The following is a 21,798-nucleotide window of genomic DNA, read 5'->3' on the forward strand; positions in this document are numbered from 1 at the left end:
GCCAAGCTGCCCCCGGCCCGTACGGCTCTTATGAGAACCATCACCGCTGCTGTGTGCTGGGAATGCCTCAACCAACCGGTTTACCAGAGTTGCTTGTTTATTAGCCAATATTAGGTCAAGGTTCTCCTGTGGCATGATGTTTTGTAATTTGCCTTTATAGCGTGGATCCAGGATGCTGGCCAACCAGTAGTCATCATCGTTCATCATTTTGGCAATGCGGGGATCCCTTTTTAGGATCTGCAAGGCATAATCTGACATGTGGGCCAATGTTCCCGGTGTCAATGATGCACTGCGAGTGCTGGGTGGAGGAGCACTTTCTGGCAAATCCACATCCCTCCAGTCACGCACAAACCCTGTACCAGACCTTGACGCACCAACATTTTCACTTGCCCCACGAGATGCAACCTCCTCCCCTAAGTAATCATCCCCATCATCATCCTCCTCCTCTTCTTCCTCCACCTCATCCAGGACAGGTACCTGAGCAGACAATGGCTGAATGTCATCAAGGATTCCCTCCTCCTCTTCCTCCTCGTCAACATTGGCTGCAGACGCCTGCTCCTTAAGGTGCGTCAAAGTTTGTATGAGCAGACGCATAAGTGGGATGCTCATGCTTAGGATGGCGTCGTCTGCGCTTACCAGCCGTGTGCATTCCTCAAAGCACTGAAGGACTTTACAGAGGTCTTTCAGCTTCGACCACTGAAACACCTGTCAACTCCATGTCTGCTCTCAAAGTGCCTGGCCGTGTATCCTCCCACAAATGCATTATGGCCTACCTCTGTTCGCACAGCCGCTCAACCATGTGCAGGGTGGAGTTCCACCTTGTTGCAATGTCGATAATGAGGCAGTGGTTGGGAAGGTGGAGCAATCGCTGCAGCTTCTGCATACGAATGGAGTGTACAGGCGACTGGCGGATGTGCGCGCACAGTCTTCGCACCTTCTGGAGCAGGGCTGTTAACTCCGGATAATTGTTGAGGAAGCACTGCACCACCAGATCAAGGTGTGAGCCAAGCAAGGTATGTCGCTGAGTTTTGAAAGGGCTATGGCTGCCACAAAATTACAGCCGTTATCACTAACTACCTTGCCTGCCTCAAGATGTATACTGCCCAGCCATGACTCAGTTTGTCGCTGAAAGTACTCGGCCAGCACATCCACGATGTGTCTGTCGCTCAAACACATCATCTGCAACACAGCCTGCTGACGCTTTCCACTAGCTGCTCGATAGGGGGACACCTCGTGTGCAACAGTGGCAGCTGCAGATGGAGTGCTCGTACGACTGCGCTATGTGGACGAGCTTTCGCTTCTGGAGGAGGAGGAGGAGGGTCGAACGCCTACAGCCAACTGTTTCCTATACCGTGGGCTAGACAGCACTGTCCCACCACCGCTGTCCCCTGTGGACCCTGCATCCACCACATTAACCCAGTGTGCAGTGATGGACACGTAACGGCCCTGGCCATGCCGACTGGACCATGCATCTATTGTGAGGTGCACCTTTCCACTCACTGACTGCTTGAGTGCATGGACAATGCGGTCTTTCACATGATGGTGGAGGGCTGGGATGGCTTTGCGAGAGAAGTGGCGACTAGGTAGGTCATAGCGTGGTACTGCATAGGCCATGAGTTCGTGGAAAGTTGCGCTTTCCACCAACCGATAGGGCATCATCTCTAACGAGATTAGTTTGGCAATGTGGGCGTTCAAACCCAGTGTACGCGGATGAGAGACTGAGTACTTTCTTGACCTACTCAGTCTCTGGGAGGGTGAGCTGGACTTGAGAGCTGCATATGGTGGAAGTAGCGGTGGACTGGGCGGACTGAGAGAGGGTTGATGATGGTGATGGAGTTGGTGTTCTTTCTGATGGCCTAGATTCAGTCTTTCGTTGATGTAACAGTGGGATTCCCTGACTGCTTTGGCCTTGCAACGACACCTCAACATTTGCTACTGTGCTAACCGGTGGGCTTACAGTGGGGGAAACAATGTAGCGTTGCTGACTACCTTCTTTGTGATCAGTTGCACATGTGGTACTTGAGGTTTGGTGTTGTGTCCACGCTTGCAAGTGCATGCTGGTTAAATGTCTAAGCATGCAACTGGTATTCAAATTTTTCAGATTTTTCCCTCGGCTAAAGGTCTTTGCGCGCTTCTTACAGATAACCTTGGCCTGATCATGAGGATTTTGTTCAAAAAAGTGCCACACTGCACTCTTCCTACTTTGGAAGACATTTTGCGGCCTAGCACGCTGTGCTATTTTGACCGTCTGGACAAGCTGTCCAGCAACTCTTTTGATTTTTGGAACCTGTCTTTGGAGTGCTCCGGGCCTGCCAGATAACAGCTGTTGCGATGTCGATGTCTGCTGTGGATGCTCCTCCTCCTCATCTGAGCTATTGGAAGCAGCACCCTCTTCCCCCAATGGATGCCAATCTGGGTCAACAACTGGGTCATCCATCACCTCCTCTTCAATGTCATGTGCACCTTCCTCTGTGTCAGCGTGTATGGTGGTATAGTATGCGGGAAGGGGCACCTGAGTCTCATCAGGGTCAGAATCTGGCTCATTACACTGCGAGCACAATGTAGTGCTCTGAGTGAATGTACCAGCAGAATCATCTATCAGTGGCTGTGCATCAGTGCACTCCATGTCAGATTCATCTTGGCCTGGGTAATTCACCATTTCACTTGATAACCCAGGCATGGTATGTGAAAACAGCTCCATGGAGTAATCAGTTGTATGGCCTGCTTCATCCTTCAATCTTGGTTGGGGTGAAGGACACAAGGAAAGGTGTGGTTCATGAACATGAGCCTCCAATGACGACTCAGTGCTTTTATTTTTTATAACTTCAGAAGAGGAGGTGATAGAGCTGGAGGATGAGTCAGCACTGTAAGCCAAAACTTTTTCCTGAAGCTCTGGCTTTAAAAGCGGTTTGCCAACTCCTAGAAAACTAAGCCTTCGAGGCCTTGTGGAGCCAGACGATGACACAGGCTCAAAACCTCCTGCATTCGGTCCTATTTTGCTTTTGCCACTACCATCAGATCCATCACCAACACCATCATTACCAGCTGGCAACCCCCGCCCAATTCCACGGCCTCTTCCACCAGCTTTCCTCATTTTTGGTAAAAATGTACACAAAATCCCACAAACTATATAGTAATGCAAAACAAGGTACAAGGTGTATATAGGACAGGGGAGATATAGAATTTGTGAACACACTTGTGGACACTGTTGGATTGTGTGAGGCTCAGTGAATATCACACCGCTATGTCACAGGCTCAATGTCGCAGGTGTGAAAAATGTCACTATAGGACAGGGGAGATGTAAAATTTCTGAGCACACTTGTGGACACTTTTGGAATGTGTGAGGCCCAGTGAATATCACACCGCTATGTCACAGGCTCAATGTCGCAGGTGTGAAAAATGTCACTATAGGACAGGGGAGATGTAGATTTTCTGAACACACTTGTGGACACTGTTGGATTGTGTGAGGCCCAGTGAATATCACACCGCTATGTCACAGGCTCAATGTCGCAGGTGTGAAAAATGTCACTATAGGACAGGGGAGATGTAGAATTTCTGAACACACTTGTGGACACTGTTGGATTATGTGAGGCCCAGTGAATATCACACCGCTATGTCACAGGCTCAATGTCGCAGGTGTGAAAAATGTCACTATAGGACGGGGAGATGTAGAATTTCTGAACACACTTGTGGACACTGTTGGATTGTGTGAGGCCCAGTGAATATCACACCGCTATGTCACAGGCTCAATGTCGCAGGTGTGAAAAATGTCACTATAGGACAGGGGAGATGTAGAATTTCTGAACACACTTGTGGACACTGTTGGATTGTGTGAGGCCCAGTGAATATCACACCGCTATGTCACAGGCAGAAATTGGCTAGTGTATGACAAACTACAAGGTGTATATAGAATTGGGTAGAATAGGAATCTCCCTAGAGTGTAGGTCTGTAAGAACAGAACATGTCCTCGACTTATTCTTACAGAGTCACACACAGATAGCTTCACTGTGGCCGTGATAACAGCCGTTACACGGTACTGATAGAGGAGCGTGCACATACACCGCTGTCCGGTGTCTGTAAAATTGTCAAGCTTCGTGTTTTTTAAGTATACGGACTGACACACGCTGTCTCTCTATAGTTTTGAATGTGATCAAACAGCAAATATACTTAACTGTTTGAAAAACAGACAAAACTAGAAGGTGGAGGTCTGTAAGAACGGAACATGTCCTCGACTTATTCTTACAGAGTCACACAATGATAGCTTCACTGTGGCCGTGATAACAGCCATTACACGGTATTGTGTGAGGAGCGTACACCGCTGTATGGTGTGAAAAAATGCACGCTCAGTACCTCACCAGGACAAAAAAAAAAATTTGGATTGCTTTTAAAAAAGCAGTTTGCAGAGCAGTGGGAAAACAGCAATGCAGCTATCAGGAAGCCTTATAAGGCAGCCTAATAACCAACACAGCTGATCCAGCAAAATATAGCCTCTACTTGCACTGCACACACAGTGACTGGTGTGTTGTACAGGCAAAATCGCTAGCAGCAGAAGCAGTTTTTGGTGTCTTCTTCCCTGCCTAACGCTCTCCCTACAGAATCAGCAGCAGCACCAGCTCTCCCTATTCTGAGATCAGCATGAGTAACATGGCGGTCGGCGTGCACGCCCTTTTATACCCCCTGTGACGCCCCCCAAAGCAAGCCAATCACTTGCATGCCCTTCTCAAAGATGGTGGTGACCCCTGCCTATGTCATCACGTTGCCCACAGTGTCCGTGGATCCTGATTGGCTGAAAAAGGGCGGAAAACAAACTTTTGAAACGCGACTTAGGCGCTAAAGTCGCCGAGCTCGTGGCTGACCTCACCCTAGGGTCAGGTTTCGTTTCATGAAACCCGACTTTACCAAAAGTCGGCGACTTTTGAAATTTTTCGACCCGTTTCGCTCAACTCTAGTAGATATATATAAATCGTATAGATAATACAAAATAAAACATCTAAATGTGCTTTCATATATGCAAATATATGCAAAAATAAACATATTAAACCAGATACCCCCTAGACCCAATATCTCCATACATTAATATAACGTATAAGTATATCACATAATAATGTACAAGACCTCTCACATCTTCATCTGTTAGGACACTGAAGGATGTATTAATTCATCCAGTCAGGGTACATAAGGCTAATAACATGTTAACAGTGGGCATAGGGATGGTACGATCATATTCATCCATTAGAACACTGAAAGATGTATCCATTCATCCAGTCAATGAACATGTGAACAAAGCAGCATAATAAAAATGGCATAAAGATAATGCAATCCTAAAAGAAAGAATAAAATGAATAACAAATAATAAACACAGCCTAAAAATAAAGAATGAAAATCAGAACTTTTTTGTTAGGAAGTTATAAGTGTTAAAATTTGACCAACGATTTCTCATTTTTGCAACACCATTTTATTTTTACGGACCACATCACATTTGAAGCCACTTTGAAGAGTCTATATGATAGAAAATATCCAAAAGTGATACCATTCTAAAAACTGCACCCCTTAAGGTGCTCAAAACCACATTCAAGAAGTTTATTAACCCTTCAGGTGCTTCACAGGAATTTTTTGAATATTTAAAAAAAAAAAAATGAACATTTAACTTTTTTTCACAAAAAAAAACTTCAGGTTCAATTTTTGTTATTTTACCAAGGGTAACAGGAAAAATCAGACTGCAAAAGTTATTGTGCAATTTGTCCTGAGTACGCTGATACCTGATATGTGGGGAGGAACCACTGTTTCGGTGCATGGCAGAGCTCAGAAGGGAAGGAGCGACGTTTGACTTTTTCAATGCAAAATTGGCTGGAATTCAGATCGGACGCCATGTTATGTATGGAGAGCCCCTGATGTGCCTAATCAGTGGAAACCCCCCACAAGTGACCCCATTTTGGAAACTAGGCCCCCCAAGGAACTTATCTTTTCACCCCCAATTTTTATTTTCCCAAAGGTAACAGGACCCTAAAAGTTATTGTGCAATTTGTCCTGAGTACGCTGATACCCCATATGTAGGTGTAAACGACTATTTGGGCGCATGGCAGAGCTCGGAAGGGAAGCAGCGCCATTTGACTTTTTTGGCTGGAATTGAGATCGGACACCATGTCACGTTTGGAAAGCCCCTGATGTACCAAAACAGTGGAAACCCCCCACAAATGACACCATTTTGGAAACTAGGCCCCCCAAGGAACTTATCTAGATGTGTGGTGAGCACTTTGAACCCCCAAGTGCTTCACAGAAGTTTATAACGTACAGCCGTACAGTTAAAAAAATCATATTTTTTCCACAAAAATGATCTTTTCACCCTCAATTCTTATTTTTCCAAGGGTAACAGGACCCTAAAAGATATTGTACAATTTGTCCTGAGTACGCTGATACCCCATATGTAGGTGTAAACGACTATTTGGGCGCATGGCAGAGCTCGGAAGGGAAGCAGCGCCATTTGACTTTTTTGGCTGGAATTGAGATCGGACACCATGTCGCGTTTGGAAAGCCCCTGATGTACCAAAACAGTGTAAACCCCCCAAAAATCACACCATTTTGGAAACTAGACCCCCCAAGGAACATATCTAGATGTGTGTTGAGCACTTTGAACCCCCCAGTGCTTCACAGAAGTTTATAATGCCCGGGCGTGAAAATAAAAAAATCGTATTTTTTCCACAAACATGATCTTTTAGTCCCCAATTTTTTTATTTTCCCAAGGGTAGCAGTAGAAATTGGACCCCAAAAGTTGTTGTCCAATTTGTCCTGAGTACGCTGATACCCCATATGTGGGAGAAAACTACTGTATAGGCACACGTCGGGGCTCAGAAGGGAAGTAGTGATGTTTTGGAATGCAGACTTTGATGGATTGGTCTGCGGGTGTCATGTTGCCTTTGGAGAGCCCCTGATGTACCTAAACAGTGGAAACCCCCCACAAATGACACAATTTTGGAAACTAGACCCCCTGTGGAACTTATCTAGATGTGTGGTGAGCACTTTGAACCCCCAAGGGCTTCACAGAAGTTTATAATGCCCGGACGTGAAAATAAAAAAATCGTATTTTTTCCACAAACATGATCTTTTAGTCCCCAATTTTTTTATTTTCCCAAGGGTAACAGGAGAAATTGGACCATAAAACTTGTTGACCAATTTGTCCTGAGTCTGCTGATACCTCATATGTGGGAGAAAACTACTGTATGGGCACACGTCCTGGCTTGGAAGGGAAGTAGTGACGTTTTGGAATGCATACTTTGATGGAATGGTCTGCGGGTGTCATGTGCGTTTGGAGAGCCTCTGATGTGCTTAAGTATTCAAACTTCCCACAAGTGACACCATCTTGGAAACTAGACCTCCCTCGAAACTTATCTAGATGTGTGGTGAGCACTTTGAACCCCCAAGTGCTTCACAGAAGTTTATAACGCCCGGGCATGAAAATAAAAAAAATCATATTTTTTTTCACAAAAACGATATTTTTGCCCCCAATTTTTTATTTTACTAAGGGTAACAGGAGAAATTGGACCCCAAAAGTTGTTTTGAAATTTGTCCTGAGTAGGCTGATACCCCATATGTGGGGGTAAAACACTGTTTGGACGCATGGCAGAGCTTGGAAGGGAAGGAGCACCTTTTGACTTTTTCAATGCAGAATTGGCTGGAATTGAGATCAGACACCATGTTGCATTTGGAGAGCACCTGATGTGCCCAAGCAGTGGAAACCCCCCAATTCTAACTCCAACCCTAACCCCAACACACCCCTAACCCTAATCTCAGCCCTAACTCTAGCCCTAGCCCTAACCCTAGCCCTAACCCTAGCCCTAGCCCCAACCCTAACCCAAGTGGGAAAATGGAAATAAATACATTTTCTTTTAATTTTATTATTTTTCCCTAACTAAGGGGGTGATAACGGGGGTTTGATTTACTATTTATGGCGGTTTTTATATTTCGCAGCTGTCACACGCTAGAAGACGCTTTTTATTGTAAAAATAGTTTTTGCATCTCCACATTTCGAGAGCTATAATTTTTCCATATTTTGACCCACCAAGTCATATGAGATCTTATTTTTTGCGGGACGAGTTGACATTTTTATTGGTATCATTTTCAGGCATGTGACATCTTTTGATCACTTTTTATTCCGATTTTTGGGACACAGAATGAACAAAAAACCAGCGTTTCATGAATTTCTTTTGGGGGGTGCACTTACACCGTTCCGCGTGCGGTAAAATTGATAAAGCGGTTTTATTCTTCGGGTCAGTATGGTTACAGCGATACCTCATTTATGTCTTTTTTTATGTTTTGGCGCTTTTATGCAATGAAAACAATTTTATATAAAAAATAATTATTTTTGCATCGCTTTATTCTGTGAGCTATAACTTTTTTATTCTTTCGCTGATGATGCTGTGTGGCAGCTCATTTTTTGCGGGACATGATCACATTTTCTGCGGTACCATGGATATTTATATCCGTCTTTTTGATTGCGCGTTATTGCACTTTTTGTTCGGCAGTATGATAATAAATCATTATTTTTTGCTTCGCTTTTATTTTTATTTTTTAAGGGGTTCGCTAAAGGGGTTAACTAATTGGACAGTTTTATAGGGCGGGTCGTTACGGACGCGGCGATACCAAATATGTGTACTTTTATCGTTTTTTTTTTTTTTATTTCCAAAAAATGAATTTATTAGGGAATATTTTTTTTTCTTTATTTAGCGATTTTTTTAAAATTATTTTTACACTTTTTTTTTTTTTTAACTTTATTACATTGTCCCAGGTGGGACATCACTGTCCTGTGACAGATCGCTGATCTGTCACATCACAGATTGCTGTGACAGATCAGCAATCTGTCACAGGCACTACACAGGCTTCCTCCTTGCTTGCGCTTTGCAGGCACTGAGGAAGCCAGCTCCCTGCAGGCCCCCGAAGGTCCCCGCCGCCATATTGGATCTGGGGACCTGCAGGGAAGGAGACCCCCGCAGCAGCGTTGCACATTGCGCTGCTGTGGTGGGCTCAGGGAAGCACGGAGGGAGCCCCCTCCCTGCCGATGCTTCCCTTTAACCCCTGGTACACCGCGATCGTGTTTGATCGCAGTGTGCCAGGGGTTAACGTGTCGGGAGCGGTCCGTGACCACCTCTGACACATTGTGCTGGGTGTCAGCTGTGATAATCAGCTGACACCCGGCCGCGAGCAGCGGCGCTCACCACGTGAGCGCAGCTGATCGCACTAGACGTACTATTCCGTCCTTGGGACTTAGGTCCCAGGTCACATGGACGGAATAGTACGTCCATTGTAGGAAAGGGGTTAATCTGACAAAATATAATAATAAGCAAAAAATCTATGATAATGAACAAATGAAAGTCAGTCATTGCTTTTCAACCATGCTTCCACAGAATTTAAAAAAAAACAAAAAACTCTTGAAATAGGCCTGGACAGAAATGATGGCACCCCTGAAAATAATGTGAGAAAAGAGACATGTTAAATCACAGTGGGTCCACTAATTAGCATTACAGGTGTCTACAATCTTGGAATCAGTGAGTGGGCCAGCAAATACTCACTGTGCTGTTTGATGACGTGGTGTGTATCACAATCAACATGGACCAGAGGAAGCGAAGGAAAGACTTGTCTCAGGAGATAAGAAAGAAAATTATAGACAAACATGTTAAAGGTAAAAGTTATAATACCATCTCCAAGCAACTTGGTGTTCCTGTGACTACAGTTGCACATATTATTCAGAAATTTAAGCTCCATGGGACTGTAGCCAACCTCCAAGGACGTGGCCACAGAAGGGAAAATTGATGACAAATCAAAGAGGTGGATAATACGACTGGTAACAAAAGAGCCCAGAAAAACTTCTAAACGGATTGAAGGTGAACTTCAAGCTCAAAGAACATCAGTGTCATATCGCAAAATCCATCATTGTATGACCCAAAATGGATTTCATGGGAGACAACCAAGGAGGACACAAATTGTTGAAAAAAAACATAAAAAAGCCAGACTGGAATTTGCCAAACTACATGTTGACAAGCCACAAAGCTTCTGGGAGAATGTCCTATGGACAGATGAGACAAAAATGGAACTTTTTGGCAAGGTACATCAGCTCTATGTTCAGAGACGGAAAAATGAAGCATATCAAGAAAAGAACACTGTCCCTATTGTGAATTATAAAATAATAGTAGGTGCGTTCGCAGCCCGGGGTCCACCGTGCAGAGGTGCTACACTGCTGCTAGGTAATGGCGGAAGAATAGAGAGGCGTAAAAACAGTCACACGTGGGTTACGTCACCCAATGTGAACAGGTGCCAACTCTGTTAATGCACAGAGTCGCACAACTGCTGAACGTAGATGCCGGAGCCTGTTTAGCTCACAGAGCCCTGCCAAAAGAGTGCACAGTGTACGGCCACAGAACTCTACCCCAAGGACACGGGGTTAGAGTCCCTCTAGGCCCACTGAGCGTGCGGCGTCGCTACCGCGAGCGCCGCTATAGACGCTGGCTATGAAGTGGAGCACGTGCACTGAGGCGTGCCGAGTCCCTGGTGAGGACTGATGCCTGACTTAACCTCTGTCCTACCTACACCTAAGCCTGGGCGCTAGCAGGCTAGGCTGCACAACACATGAGTACCAAGGGTAGGGGTCTCTTAATGAGTCATTCACCAGAGACATTCATACGTGCATACATCACTCACTCCACATAGTCTGTAAATACAGTCTATCCTAGCGCATGGCCGAGCGGCCATGCAAACCTTTTATAGCCGCGAGCGTCCGTGACCTTCCTGGCTTCTCGGATGGGCAAATCCGAACATGAGCAGGACCTGAGCATGTGACCTTCGATCTCCAATGGGAGATCACTCCACGGGCATGCTCAGTGGCCTGACATGGGGACTTAGTCCCTGGAGAATCTCGCTGCTAAGCAGCATGTATTGCCATAGATGTGCCAGAGGTGGCAGCAGCAAGCAAACCCACAGAGCTGGTCTGGGCAGAGCGTCGAGTTTGCTGAGCAACCTCCTCTGCGGCTGGAGAGGAATGGGAGACGGCTGGAAGTAAGGCTCGGGACTCTCGCTGTGCAAAGACAGAAATCCGACGCCTAAAAGGAAACCCCCCACAAGTAACACCATTTTGGAAACTAGACCCCTAAGGGAACTTATCTAGATGTCTGGTGAGCACCTTGACGCCATAAGTGCTTCACAGAAGTTTATAATATTGAGCCATGAAAATAAAAAAAAAAAATTTTCCCACAAAAAATGTTTTTTAGCCCCATATTTTGCATTTTCATAAGGTAACAGATGAAATTGCATCATAACATTTGTTGTGCAATTTCTCCTGAGTACACTGATGCCCAATGTGTGGAGGAAAAGTACTGTTTTGGCGTATGGCAGGGCTTGAAAGGGAATGAGCGCCATTTGACTTTTTCAATGGAAAAATTGCTGAATTAATTAGCAGACGCCATGTCGCATTTGGACAGCTCCTGATGTGCCTTAACAGTGGAAACCCCTGACAAGTGACACCATTTTAGAAACTAGACCCATCAGGAAACTTGTCTAGATATGTGGTGAGCACCTTGAAACCCCAGGTGCTTCACAGAAGTTTATAACGTTGAGCCTTGAAAATAAAAAAAGAATCCCACAAAAAATGTTTTTTAGCCCCAAATTTAGCATTTTCACAAGGTTAATAGGAGAAAATAGACCCCAAAATTTGTTGTGCAATTTCTCTTGAGTACACTGATACCTGATAAATGGTCGAAAACTACTTCTGCGACACAGTGCAAAGCTCAGAAGGGAAGAAGCTCCATATTGGAGATCAGATTTTGCTGGACTGATCTGATGTTGCCATGTCACCTTAGTAGAGCCCCTGAGGTGCCACACAAGCAGACCCCATTTTACTAACTACACCTATCAATGAATTCACCTAGGGGTGCAGTGATTATATTGACACCACAGTTGAGTCGAGAAAACAAAAAGCAAAAAACACAAATATCCTGAACTAAAAGTAAAAAATATACTGCAAATAATGCATAAAGGTAATAATAATAAGGGTATTTAGTAAACATAATTTTGATCAAAATAATGTACAAGCCATCCCGCCACGTCACGGCAACCCTTGTGGGACAGTCCCTACTCTAGTATTTAAAACCTTTTCACTTGCCAAATGGCGTGAATGTGAATAAGGGTCGAGCGGCTGAACCACTTGTAACAGCTTAGGCAAGACTGGATGGCTTTCCCAGCTCAGAAAGAGGGCGGTCACACCCATATATGCACTGAATGCACAATGAAATGAATAAAAAACAAATCTGAACTGAGAAAAGTAAGTTAATGTGTATGCACAATGTAAGTGCATATTAATACATGACCATTAACCAGAGAAAACAAAAAGCAAAAAACACAAAAAACACAAATATCCTAAACTAAAAGTAAAAAATATACTGCAAATAATGCATAAAGGTAATAATAATAAGGGTATTTAGTAAACATAATTTTGATCAAAATAATGTACAAGCCTTCCCGCCACGTCACGGCAACCCTTGTGGGACAGTCCCTACTCTAGTATTTAAAACCTTTTCACTTGCCAAATGGCGTGAATGTGAATAAGGGTCGAGCGGCTGAACCACTTGTAACAGCTTAGGCCAGACTGGATGGCTTTCCCAGCTCAGAAAGAGGGCGGTCACACCCATATATGCACTGAATGCACAATGAAATGAATAAAAAACAAATCTGAACTGAGAAAAGTAAGTTAATGTGTATGCACAATGTAAGCGCATATTAACACATGGCCATTAACCAGAGAAAACAAAAAGCAAAAAACACAAATATCCTGAACTAAAAGTAAAAAATATACTGCAAATAATGCATAAAGGTAATAATAATAATAAGGGTATTTAGTAAACATAATTTTGATCAAAATAATGTACAAGCCATCCTGCCACGTCACGGCAACCCTTGTGGGACAGTCCCTACTCTAGTATTGTGTTTTTTGCTTTTTGTTTTCTCTGGTTAATGGTCATGTGTTAATATGCACTTACATTGTGCATACACATTAAATTACTTTTCTCAGTTCAGATTTGTTTTTTATTCATTTCATTGTGCATTCAGTGCATATATGGGTGTGACCGCCCTCTTTCTGAGCTGGGAAAGCCATCCAGTCTGGCCTAAGCTGTTACAAGTGGTTCAGCCGCTCGACCCTTATTCACATTCACGCCATTTGGCAAGTGAAAAGGTTTTAAATACTAGAGTAGGGACTGTCCCACAAGGGTTGCCGTGACGTGGCGGGATGGCTTGTACATTATTTTGATCAAAATTATGTTTACTAAATACCCTTATTATTATTATTACCTTTATGCATTATTTGCAGTATATTTTTTACTTTTAGTTCAGGATATTTGTGTTTTTTGCTTTTTGTTTTCTCTGGTTAATGGTCATGTGTTTATATGCACTTACATTGTGCATACACATTAAGTTACTTTTCTCAGACCACAGTTGAGTCACAGAATTTTATACCATTGGGCAGTGAAGAAAAATGTTTACATTTTTAACACCAAGATTGTGTATTAGCCCCGGATTTTACATACTTGGAAATGGGTAAATATGGCATGAAACTTTGTCTCACAATTTCTGCTGAATCTAGAAATATCAAAACACAAAGTCCCAATTCATTCAAAGGGATTAAAAGAGCCATAAACATGAAAAGTTTAAAATTTCTACCCACAAACAGTATGATGGACCCCACAGCTCACCAAACAGTATGATAGATGCTGCAGCACCCCAAACACAGTATGATTGACCTAACACCCGCCTACATATAGTATATTGGCTACCACAGTCCCCAAACACTGTATGATGGACCAAACCACTTTCCACACAGTATGACAGACCCACAGTCCCGTGCACACGGTGTTACTGTAGGCCGCAGAAGCATGTGTCAGCTGCTTATCCTTTAGTGTCAAAGTCCAGAATATAGTGGGCACCAGGAGCATGTATTAGCTCCAGAGCGTAGATGCGCCTCAATGGAGAGTATTTCAAATGAAATGTGATGACCCCTCCCTGAGTGTCTTGTTACAATATATTTGTCTCACATAACACCTGTTTTGTCCATTCATGGAAGTGCATATGGCATACATCCACTCATGCTAAGTGTACAAGCACAACCTAAATGTCATGTCAGCAAATATACCCAGTACAGAGCTGAGAGTTAAAAGGAATAACCATAATTAATAATTAACATCCATACAGTGTAACCCCTCATCAAACACAGTATTATGGACCCCACAGTCTCCCACATATAGTATGATGGACCTAAAACTCCTCACACAGTATGATATCAGTATGATCGCACCCACAGCCCTGACATACAGTATGATGGCCATCACAGCCTCCTCAGACATAATATGTCTCACAGCCCTTACACACAGTTTCATAGCCCCCACAGACCACACACAACTATGATGTCCCAATGCTCCCCCACACCGTATCATGACCCCCTCACAGTATGATGGTAGATTCCTAAAGTACTGACTGAAAATTAAAACTATAAAACAGAACTACTCACTTCGTATGTTCCTTCGATGTGCTGTTTTTCCTCTGTGCAGTGGTGTCATCGCACCTGCTCCTCTGAGACTCAGTAGGACAATTTTAATTGTGGAAGAGGGAGCTCGCATCTCCCTGCAGCACCATTCTATTCAACAGTATTTGCAACTTGATGTTGCAGATATCAGTGAAATTGAGATGCTGGTAGGGCATGGGGCCGCCATGTAGTTGGGTTGCCACTGTTGCCAGCCAGTTGGCTACCTTAGTACACAGGTTGCATTTTGCCCAGGTCCGCATTAATTCAATTTGTTTTCAGATATGGTACATATAGTGTACTGAAATTATTCTTGAAATTGAATACTTAATAAACTTACAATATCATTTCTTATCAAGAAGTATATGTTATTAAAATGACTTCTATTACTATTTACAATAAAAAAAACACTTTTTTTCTAGCTCAGAGTTTGCTATCAACAAGCTGAAACTAAATGGAGGCATTAGCGGAAGCTATGTACTTCGTAGTTCTCCGCAGGACTATGACAAGTTTCTATTAACCATATGTTTAGAGGTACGTCATTACTTCGCTCAAAATTGCAATATATCAACTGCTTTGGTATTCAGGAATAGCTTAGAAAATAATTTAAGTTAACTGACATATTTCTATATACATAGGTTTTTATTCTGTTTTATCACTAATCTTACTTTACTTTCTGATTTCTCATACAGTCATGGCTGAAAGTGTTTAAACTATTGAAATTGGTCCAGAAAATTAAGTATTTCTCCCAGAAAATTATTGCAATTGCACATTTTTTGCTATACACATGTTTATTTCCTTTGTGTGTATTGGAACAATTCCAAAACAAAAATGGGCTGGAAAAAATGTAGGCACCTTTCCAAAATTGTGGGTAAACAACTTTGCTTCAAGCAAGTGATGATTGTTCAAACTTACCTGTGGCAAGTAACAGGTGTAGGCAATATTAAAATCACACCTGAAACCAAATAAAAAGGGGAGAACTTAACACAATATTTGCATTGTTTGTCTGTGTGTACCACACTAAGCATGGAGAAAAGAAAGAGGAGAAGAAAACTGTCTAAGGTTTGGAGAACCAAAATTGTTAAAAAGTATCAACAATCTGATAGTTATGAGTCCATGTCCAGATATCTTGATGTTCCTTTGACCATGGTGCGCAACATAATCAATAAGTTTGCAACCCTTGGCACTGTAGCTAATCTCCCTGGATGTTGACGGCAGAGAAACATTGATGAAAGGTTGCAATCTAGGATAGTCTAGATGTTGGATAAATAAACATAAACCCAGACTCATATTAAAGGGAAAAGCCAAGAAAACAAACTTGGCCCCTTAAGAAATCACTCCAACAATATCATATTTAAAGAAGGAGGACAAATAGGAGTGTTTAAAAAGGATAAATGCACAATCTTTATTCAAGTAATAAAAAATAGTATAGAAAAAAAATCACATCTATACAAAGGTCAACAACTAAGGACACCACTAGATGGCATCCAGTACCAGAACAGTAATAGTAATCACATATAGGTAATGTGGGAAGTGGAAAAGAACTGTCAAAGCACATATTGCCTCATCTATATATTAAGAAGAGTGAATTAATTCCCTATTTAAGTTATTTGTTAGTGGCAATTGCTAAGAAGGTAATATAATGTTTAGGATCATATAAGCATGGTACCTGTCTGTGCATAAATGTACCAAAAATGTGCTCAAAAGGTATACAGCACAAAAATTAGGACACAATTCTCTTACCCAGTACTGGAGTCCACAGAATTGAAACTGCACAATCCCCGACACGCGTTTTGCTGCACTAGCGCATGCTTTCTCAAGGGGAGGTGTTCATTTTTAGTCCAAAAGGACCTTATATCCCAGAATCCCCTTGTCACATGTACATCACGTGAATGGGACACTGATTGGCTGTGTGGGAGTGGCGCATACAACCACGGCCCGCCTCCCCACAACCACATGATCCGGCCAGGTCCTACAGCGATACGAGTGGAATCACAGCGTTGCTATGAGTACCAGTCACACACCGCAGATATTGCGCGACCGAGACAGGAGGGTCGGATGAGAGGGGCAAGCGGATGCATGCGCACCACAGACAAACCAGCACTTGCAGATTGCAGCATAAATAGACAATAACGAAGCTCAAAGTCCATATACCGTACATAGGTCCAGCCCACGGATTCCATAAATGACAATCCCGTTATATCTCTGATCAATAATTCAGTATTCATCCACATTTATATGGTAGTCTTCAGGTATCAACTGGTAGTGGATCTTCAATTATCAGATGCCATATATCACATATCCGAAACAAGCAATCTCAAGAAATACACCTCTGGACAATTAAAAAAAGGGGAAGAATTAACTCCATAAAAAGAGGAAAAACCATAGTTAAAAACATGTTTCACAGGAATGGAGAAAAATTCAAAGATTCATTAAAGCCATCTGGTTTCACAGCTTCCAACATGACTATCCATTTTAGTTCACGCCTGGCCAGGAACTGCTGAATGTCCCCTCCTCATATCCCAGTGTGAACCAGATCTATCCCCCTCACCATAAACTGTTTCAGGTCACAATTATGGACACTTCTAAAGTGTCTGGGGATAGTTTTTAATTCCGATGTGTCCACCACTGTCCTGGCCGCGCCAATGTCCCTCACATGCTCCCTTACTCTCAATTCCCTAGATGTTAATCCCACATTTATAAGTGGGCAACTACATGTTGCATAGTATAAAAAGTTTTTACTACTGCAAGAGAGATAATCTCTAATTTTAAACTCCCTTGTTCCATCAACAGAGCAAAAGGAGGTACTTCGCAGGACATTGGCGCAAGCAAAACACTGGCCAAAATTGTAACATTCTTTTAGAGGCCTTTCTGAACCAAAAAGGCTGGTAGAAGGTGCAATATAGTGGCTCCTAACTAGGAGGTCCTTGAGATTTCTCGCATTACGTGAAGTCAACAACGGATACTCAGATAAGAAAGGACCCAGAAGAGGGCTCAGTACTCAAAATTCCCCAATGCTTAATTAGGATGTCCCTGATGTTGTCCCATTCAAGATTATATTCCGATATAAATCGGATGTCATCATCAACCTTATCCTTCATTTGCTTGTGATACAGAAGATGATTCCATGGAGTCGATTTGGCTCTATCATGCCCGTATCGAACACACCTCTTACTATATCCACGACACTCGAAGCGTGTCCTCAATTCTCCTGCCTGTGTTTCAAAGGTTTGATCAGTAGATAAAATCCGCCTCACCCTCAGAAACTGTCCAACCGGGACGGCCCTAATAGTGGCTTGGCTGTGGCCAGATGTCAAATGAATCAAAGAATTGGCAACACTCCTATTTGTCCTCCTTCTTTAAACAGCCTCAATCAAATTCCAAAGAAATTCAAGCTGTCCTGCAGGCTCAGGTTGCATCATTGTCAGCACAAACTATATGTCGACATATGAACAAAATTAAATGCTATAGGAGATCCAGGAGGACCCCACTGCTGACACAGAGATATAAAAAAAAACTACATTGCAGTTTGCCAAAATGTGCTTGAGTAAGCCAAAATCCTTCTGAGAAAGCATATTGTGGACAGACCAAGATAGTGCTTTTTGGTTAAGCACATCATTCTACTGAAGACATGAAAGGTAGGGGAGAGGGGGTTGTCGAGAGCTGGTCATGCTGTAAATGTGCGAGGATCCATTGCAGTGAAAATGGCATCTGGCGGGTGCCACACCTGCTGTTGATTGTAGCTTGAAGGACTTGGAGAAATAAGTAGTTTTTCAGCACAAACGTACAGGTAAATTCAAATAACTTTTATTGAAAAAGTTAAAACATGTTTAAAAAGAAGAAACCTCATGGTCTGACTCATTTCAGGCATACAGGAACGCCCTTAGTCAACAGATATCACATTGAGGTAATCACAATCTATATAAAGATGCATTAAACCAATCACTATTGTGCATATTAGTAATTAGATCAGGTTTGCGTAAAAAGAAACCGTGGTTTCCAATGCAGTTAACCCCATTAATACTGTATGTGTGCGCGTGCATACAGGTAATAGCAAATAGCAACATTTCCAATATGTTGACAAAACAAAAAGAACCCTAAGTGCGGAAAGACAAGGTAAAATGTTACTTGTTCATACTAATTGAATTAAAGACAGCAAGTGGTGCCTGCATACTGAATTCTGACACCGGATTATTTTGACAAGCTTGTGGAGGGTGGTGTTAGGCTAAAAATGGAGATGAAAGGCATGCATTGTCTCACTCAAAGCACTTCCAGACCCACTGGCACACCATTTCCAGAGTGGATTTTTTTTTGCAACAGAGCAGCATGTTTGTCTAATTAAAGCATGCATCTACCTATGCTTCCATAACCCACACACATATAATTAGTTTGAGGGGTGGCTTTACTAATTCAAATGCATTTTTTTAAAAACTTTTGATAATGTTTTACTTTCTTTTTCTATATCAATAATTACATAAGAAAATCCTGAGCTTTTACAGTTATCATATTTTCTACAAAAGATAATAATGGATTTGCGCACACACACACACAAAAAAAAATATTGAGGCCATATTTTGCTAGTTCACACTAATGTAGTTGACGGCAGCAAATGGTACCTGCATGCTGGATCCTGACACAGGATTCAAATATTTTTAAAAAGGAAAATTAAAGTTAATAAATGTAAAGAAAGTTGTTTTTATAATTCAACCCATTGGGATATGTAGTATCCAGTGTTAGGATCTACTAGTACACTTCGCGTAGCACCTATTGCTTCTCCAAGTTGTCACCCCTGACAGAACAGGTTACTTTTTCAATGCCAAAAAAGGGAAAGTTAGATAGATCACCTTTATGAATGGCAAAAAAATGTTTTGCTGCTACTAAATAACCCTGGTTCTTCCCAATAATATTGGCTATGTGTTCCAATATCCTTTTCTTGAGTTTTCTAGCGGTATAACCTATGTAGCAAACTTTACAAGCTCAACATTCTGTACAATAGACTATGTGATCCAATTCACAATTAAGGAATGACTTGATGTGATAATTCTTATTCTGTCCTGAAATAAAGAATATTTTTTTGTTTACGGCATAATTACAGCGCATCTGTTCCCAGAGCATCTGTAAAACCCTTTCATAGACAACCAAGCGGAGGCAGACCGAGGTAGGCATGATAGACTGGGAGACAGCATATTGCTATTGTATAACACCTTTTGGCTACACATCTGCAGCTACCTTTAATGATGGTTCATAAAGTATTGTCTTGGTTCACAATAGGGAGATATTTAAGGGTGATATTTTTTATATCCCTATATTGAGGGCTGTAAGATTTTAAAAATGTTACTGTCGTCGTAGATTCAAAAGCATTGTTTCTCGAATAGAAAACTACAATGCGATAGGCTAGCAACCTGTATGCAGACATATTTCAGTTTCACTTTTGTAACCTCTATCCAGGAATCTTTGGCTGATAATGGAAGTCTCAGCCAAAAAACTTTTGTTGCTTTAGCAAATGTGTCACGGTCTAGTGAATTCATCCCTAGGAATGGCCTGAATAGTGTGCTTGGGGTGTGAGCTAGTGGATAGGAGAATTATATTTTCAAAGTATCCTTCCTATAAAGAGAAGTGTCAACTCTGCATGTGGTATTATTTCAAATGAGAAACACGTCTAAAAAGGGAGCTTGAATTGAAGGGGTACCGCATGTAAAACGCAAATTTCATTGGTTGGTATCAAATACCAAGTGAATTCAAGAAAATGAATTGAATCCCCTCGCTATACCAGTACTACATCGTCCACATACCTTCCATACCAAATTATGCGTGAAAAAAGGGATTTTTATAAGAAAAAATAAAAAAATCCTCCCACCATGACATATAGCTAAGGACAGGGAAAATGTTAAATCAATTGGGCAGCTAGGGTCTGGAAAAAAATCTTACTGAAGCATAAAAAAAAGAATAAAGATTTATAACGTCACATATAGCGAAAAGGAAATCTTGTTGCCACTGAAATGTATTGAAACTTTTGAGGACTGAAGATGTATCCCTCAAATACTCTGGGGTATGGGGAATGAGAGGTTGAAGATGTTCATCTAGCCACTGGCTAATGTTTTCTTTAAGAGAATCTTATGTCTGAGATTATAGGATGGAGGGGAGGTGGGAAAATGTCCTTGTGGACTTTTGGAAGTCTGTGAAAAATCGGAGTAATGGGGTTATCAGGTTATAGCCATCTGACAAATTTATTAGTCATAACTCGTAATCTTAACTCATCATTGATGTAAGGAGACAGTTCACATTTGAATGACATAGTGGGATCAGACTTTCTTATCCGTATTATCATCAGTGTCTTGAAGTTCGGACAGGGTAAGTATAACATTCTGTTCCACATATTATAAAGATGCATCATTTGTTGTAATAGATGCAATTTTAGATGGAACTGCTACAGCTGTAGATTGTTCCTCTGAAAAAAATGTTTAACCAACAAAAGTCTAGTAAATTTGTTGACATCCCTAAGAGTGTTCAAAAGATCAAAACCACAAGTCAAAATATAATTTAAACCTTTAGCAAGAATAGCAAAATGTACAGATGATAGAATAGTAGAGGTTAGGCTGCTTTTACACTTACCATGTTTTTGCGGGCCAATTTTGCAGCCCCAATAGATCGGCCCCCAAAAATTCCACGGTGCATCATGTGCCGTACGGCCGTGAGGGCAGTATTTGCATCCGTGATAAACGATCGAGCTTGCTCAATTTTTTTCACGGCGTATGGACACGGCCCCCATTGAAAATCAATGGGGCCTCAAAAACAAACGGAATTTTGCGGAACGCCGTTTGTTTTTTCAATACTATTTCTATAGTATTGGACAAATGAAAAACAGCTATCCGCAAGCTTTTTTGCATCCCATTACTGCGGCAGACCGTAAAAATTGCGGCGATATGGGCCACAATAATGGGCCACAAAATAAGTGGTAAGTGTAAAAGCAGCCTTAGAACGATCACGCTCTATAGATTCTCATTCAGTGCAGTGGTAATATCTGTGTTTTCTCTCCCTCCTGGGATATTTGCTCCAATTCTCAGGCCAAGCAATGAGTCAGGCCATGAGGTTTCTTCTTTTCTAACCATGTTTTAATTTTTTTTTTTTTTTTTAAGTTATTTGATTTTACCTGTATGGTTGTGCTGAAAAACTGCCTCTTTCTCCAAGCACATCATTCTACTGTTTACTGAAAACGTAAAGAGGTCTACAAAGAAAAGAACACA

At 42.1% G+C, this 21,798-nt stretch overlaps 1 protein-coding gene across 1 annotated transcript in view; it reads left to right on the forward strand.

Annotated features, from left to right (window-relative positions):
• LOC141072555 (tyrosine-protein kinase JAK3-like) overlaps nucleotides 1-21,798 on the forward strand; it is a 635,207-nt gene that overhangs the window by 241,731 nt on the left and 371,678 nt on the right. The window contains exon 9 of the mRNA XM_073559823.1: nucleotides 14,977-15,088. Within this exon, the coding sequence (XP_073415924.1) occupies nucleotides 14,977-15,088 (112 nt within the window). The remainder of the gene's footprint in view (nucleotides 1-14,976; nucleotides 15,089-21,798) is intronic.

The sequence above is a fragment of the Dendrobates tinctorius genome, unplaced genomic scaffold, assembly GCF_039654945.1.
Source record: "Dendrobates tinctorius isolate UK_male_01 unplaced genomic scaffold, ASM3965494v1 ptg000276l, whole genome shotgun sequence".
In the NCBI taxonomy this organism is placed as follows: domain Eukaryota; kingdom Metazoa; phylum Chordata; class Amphibia; order Anura; family Dendrobatidae; genus Dendrobates; species Dendrobates tinctorius.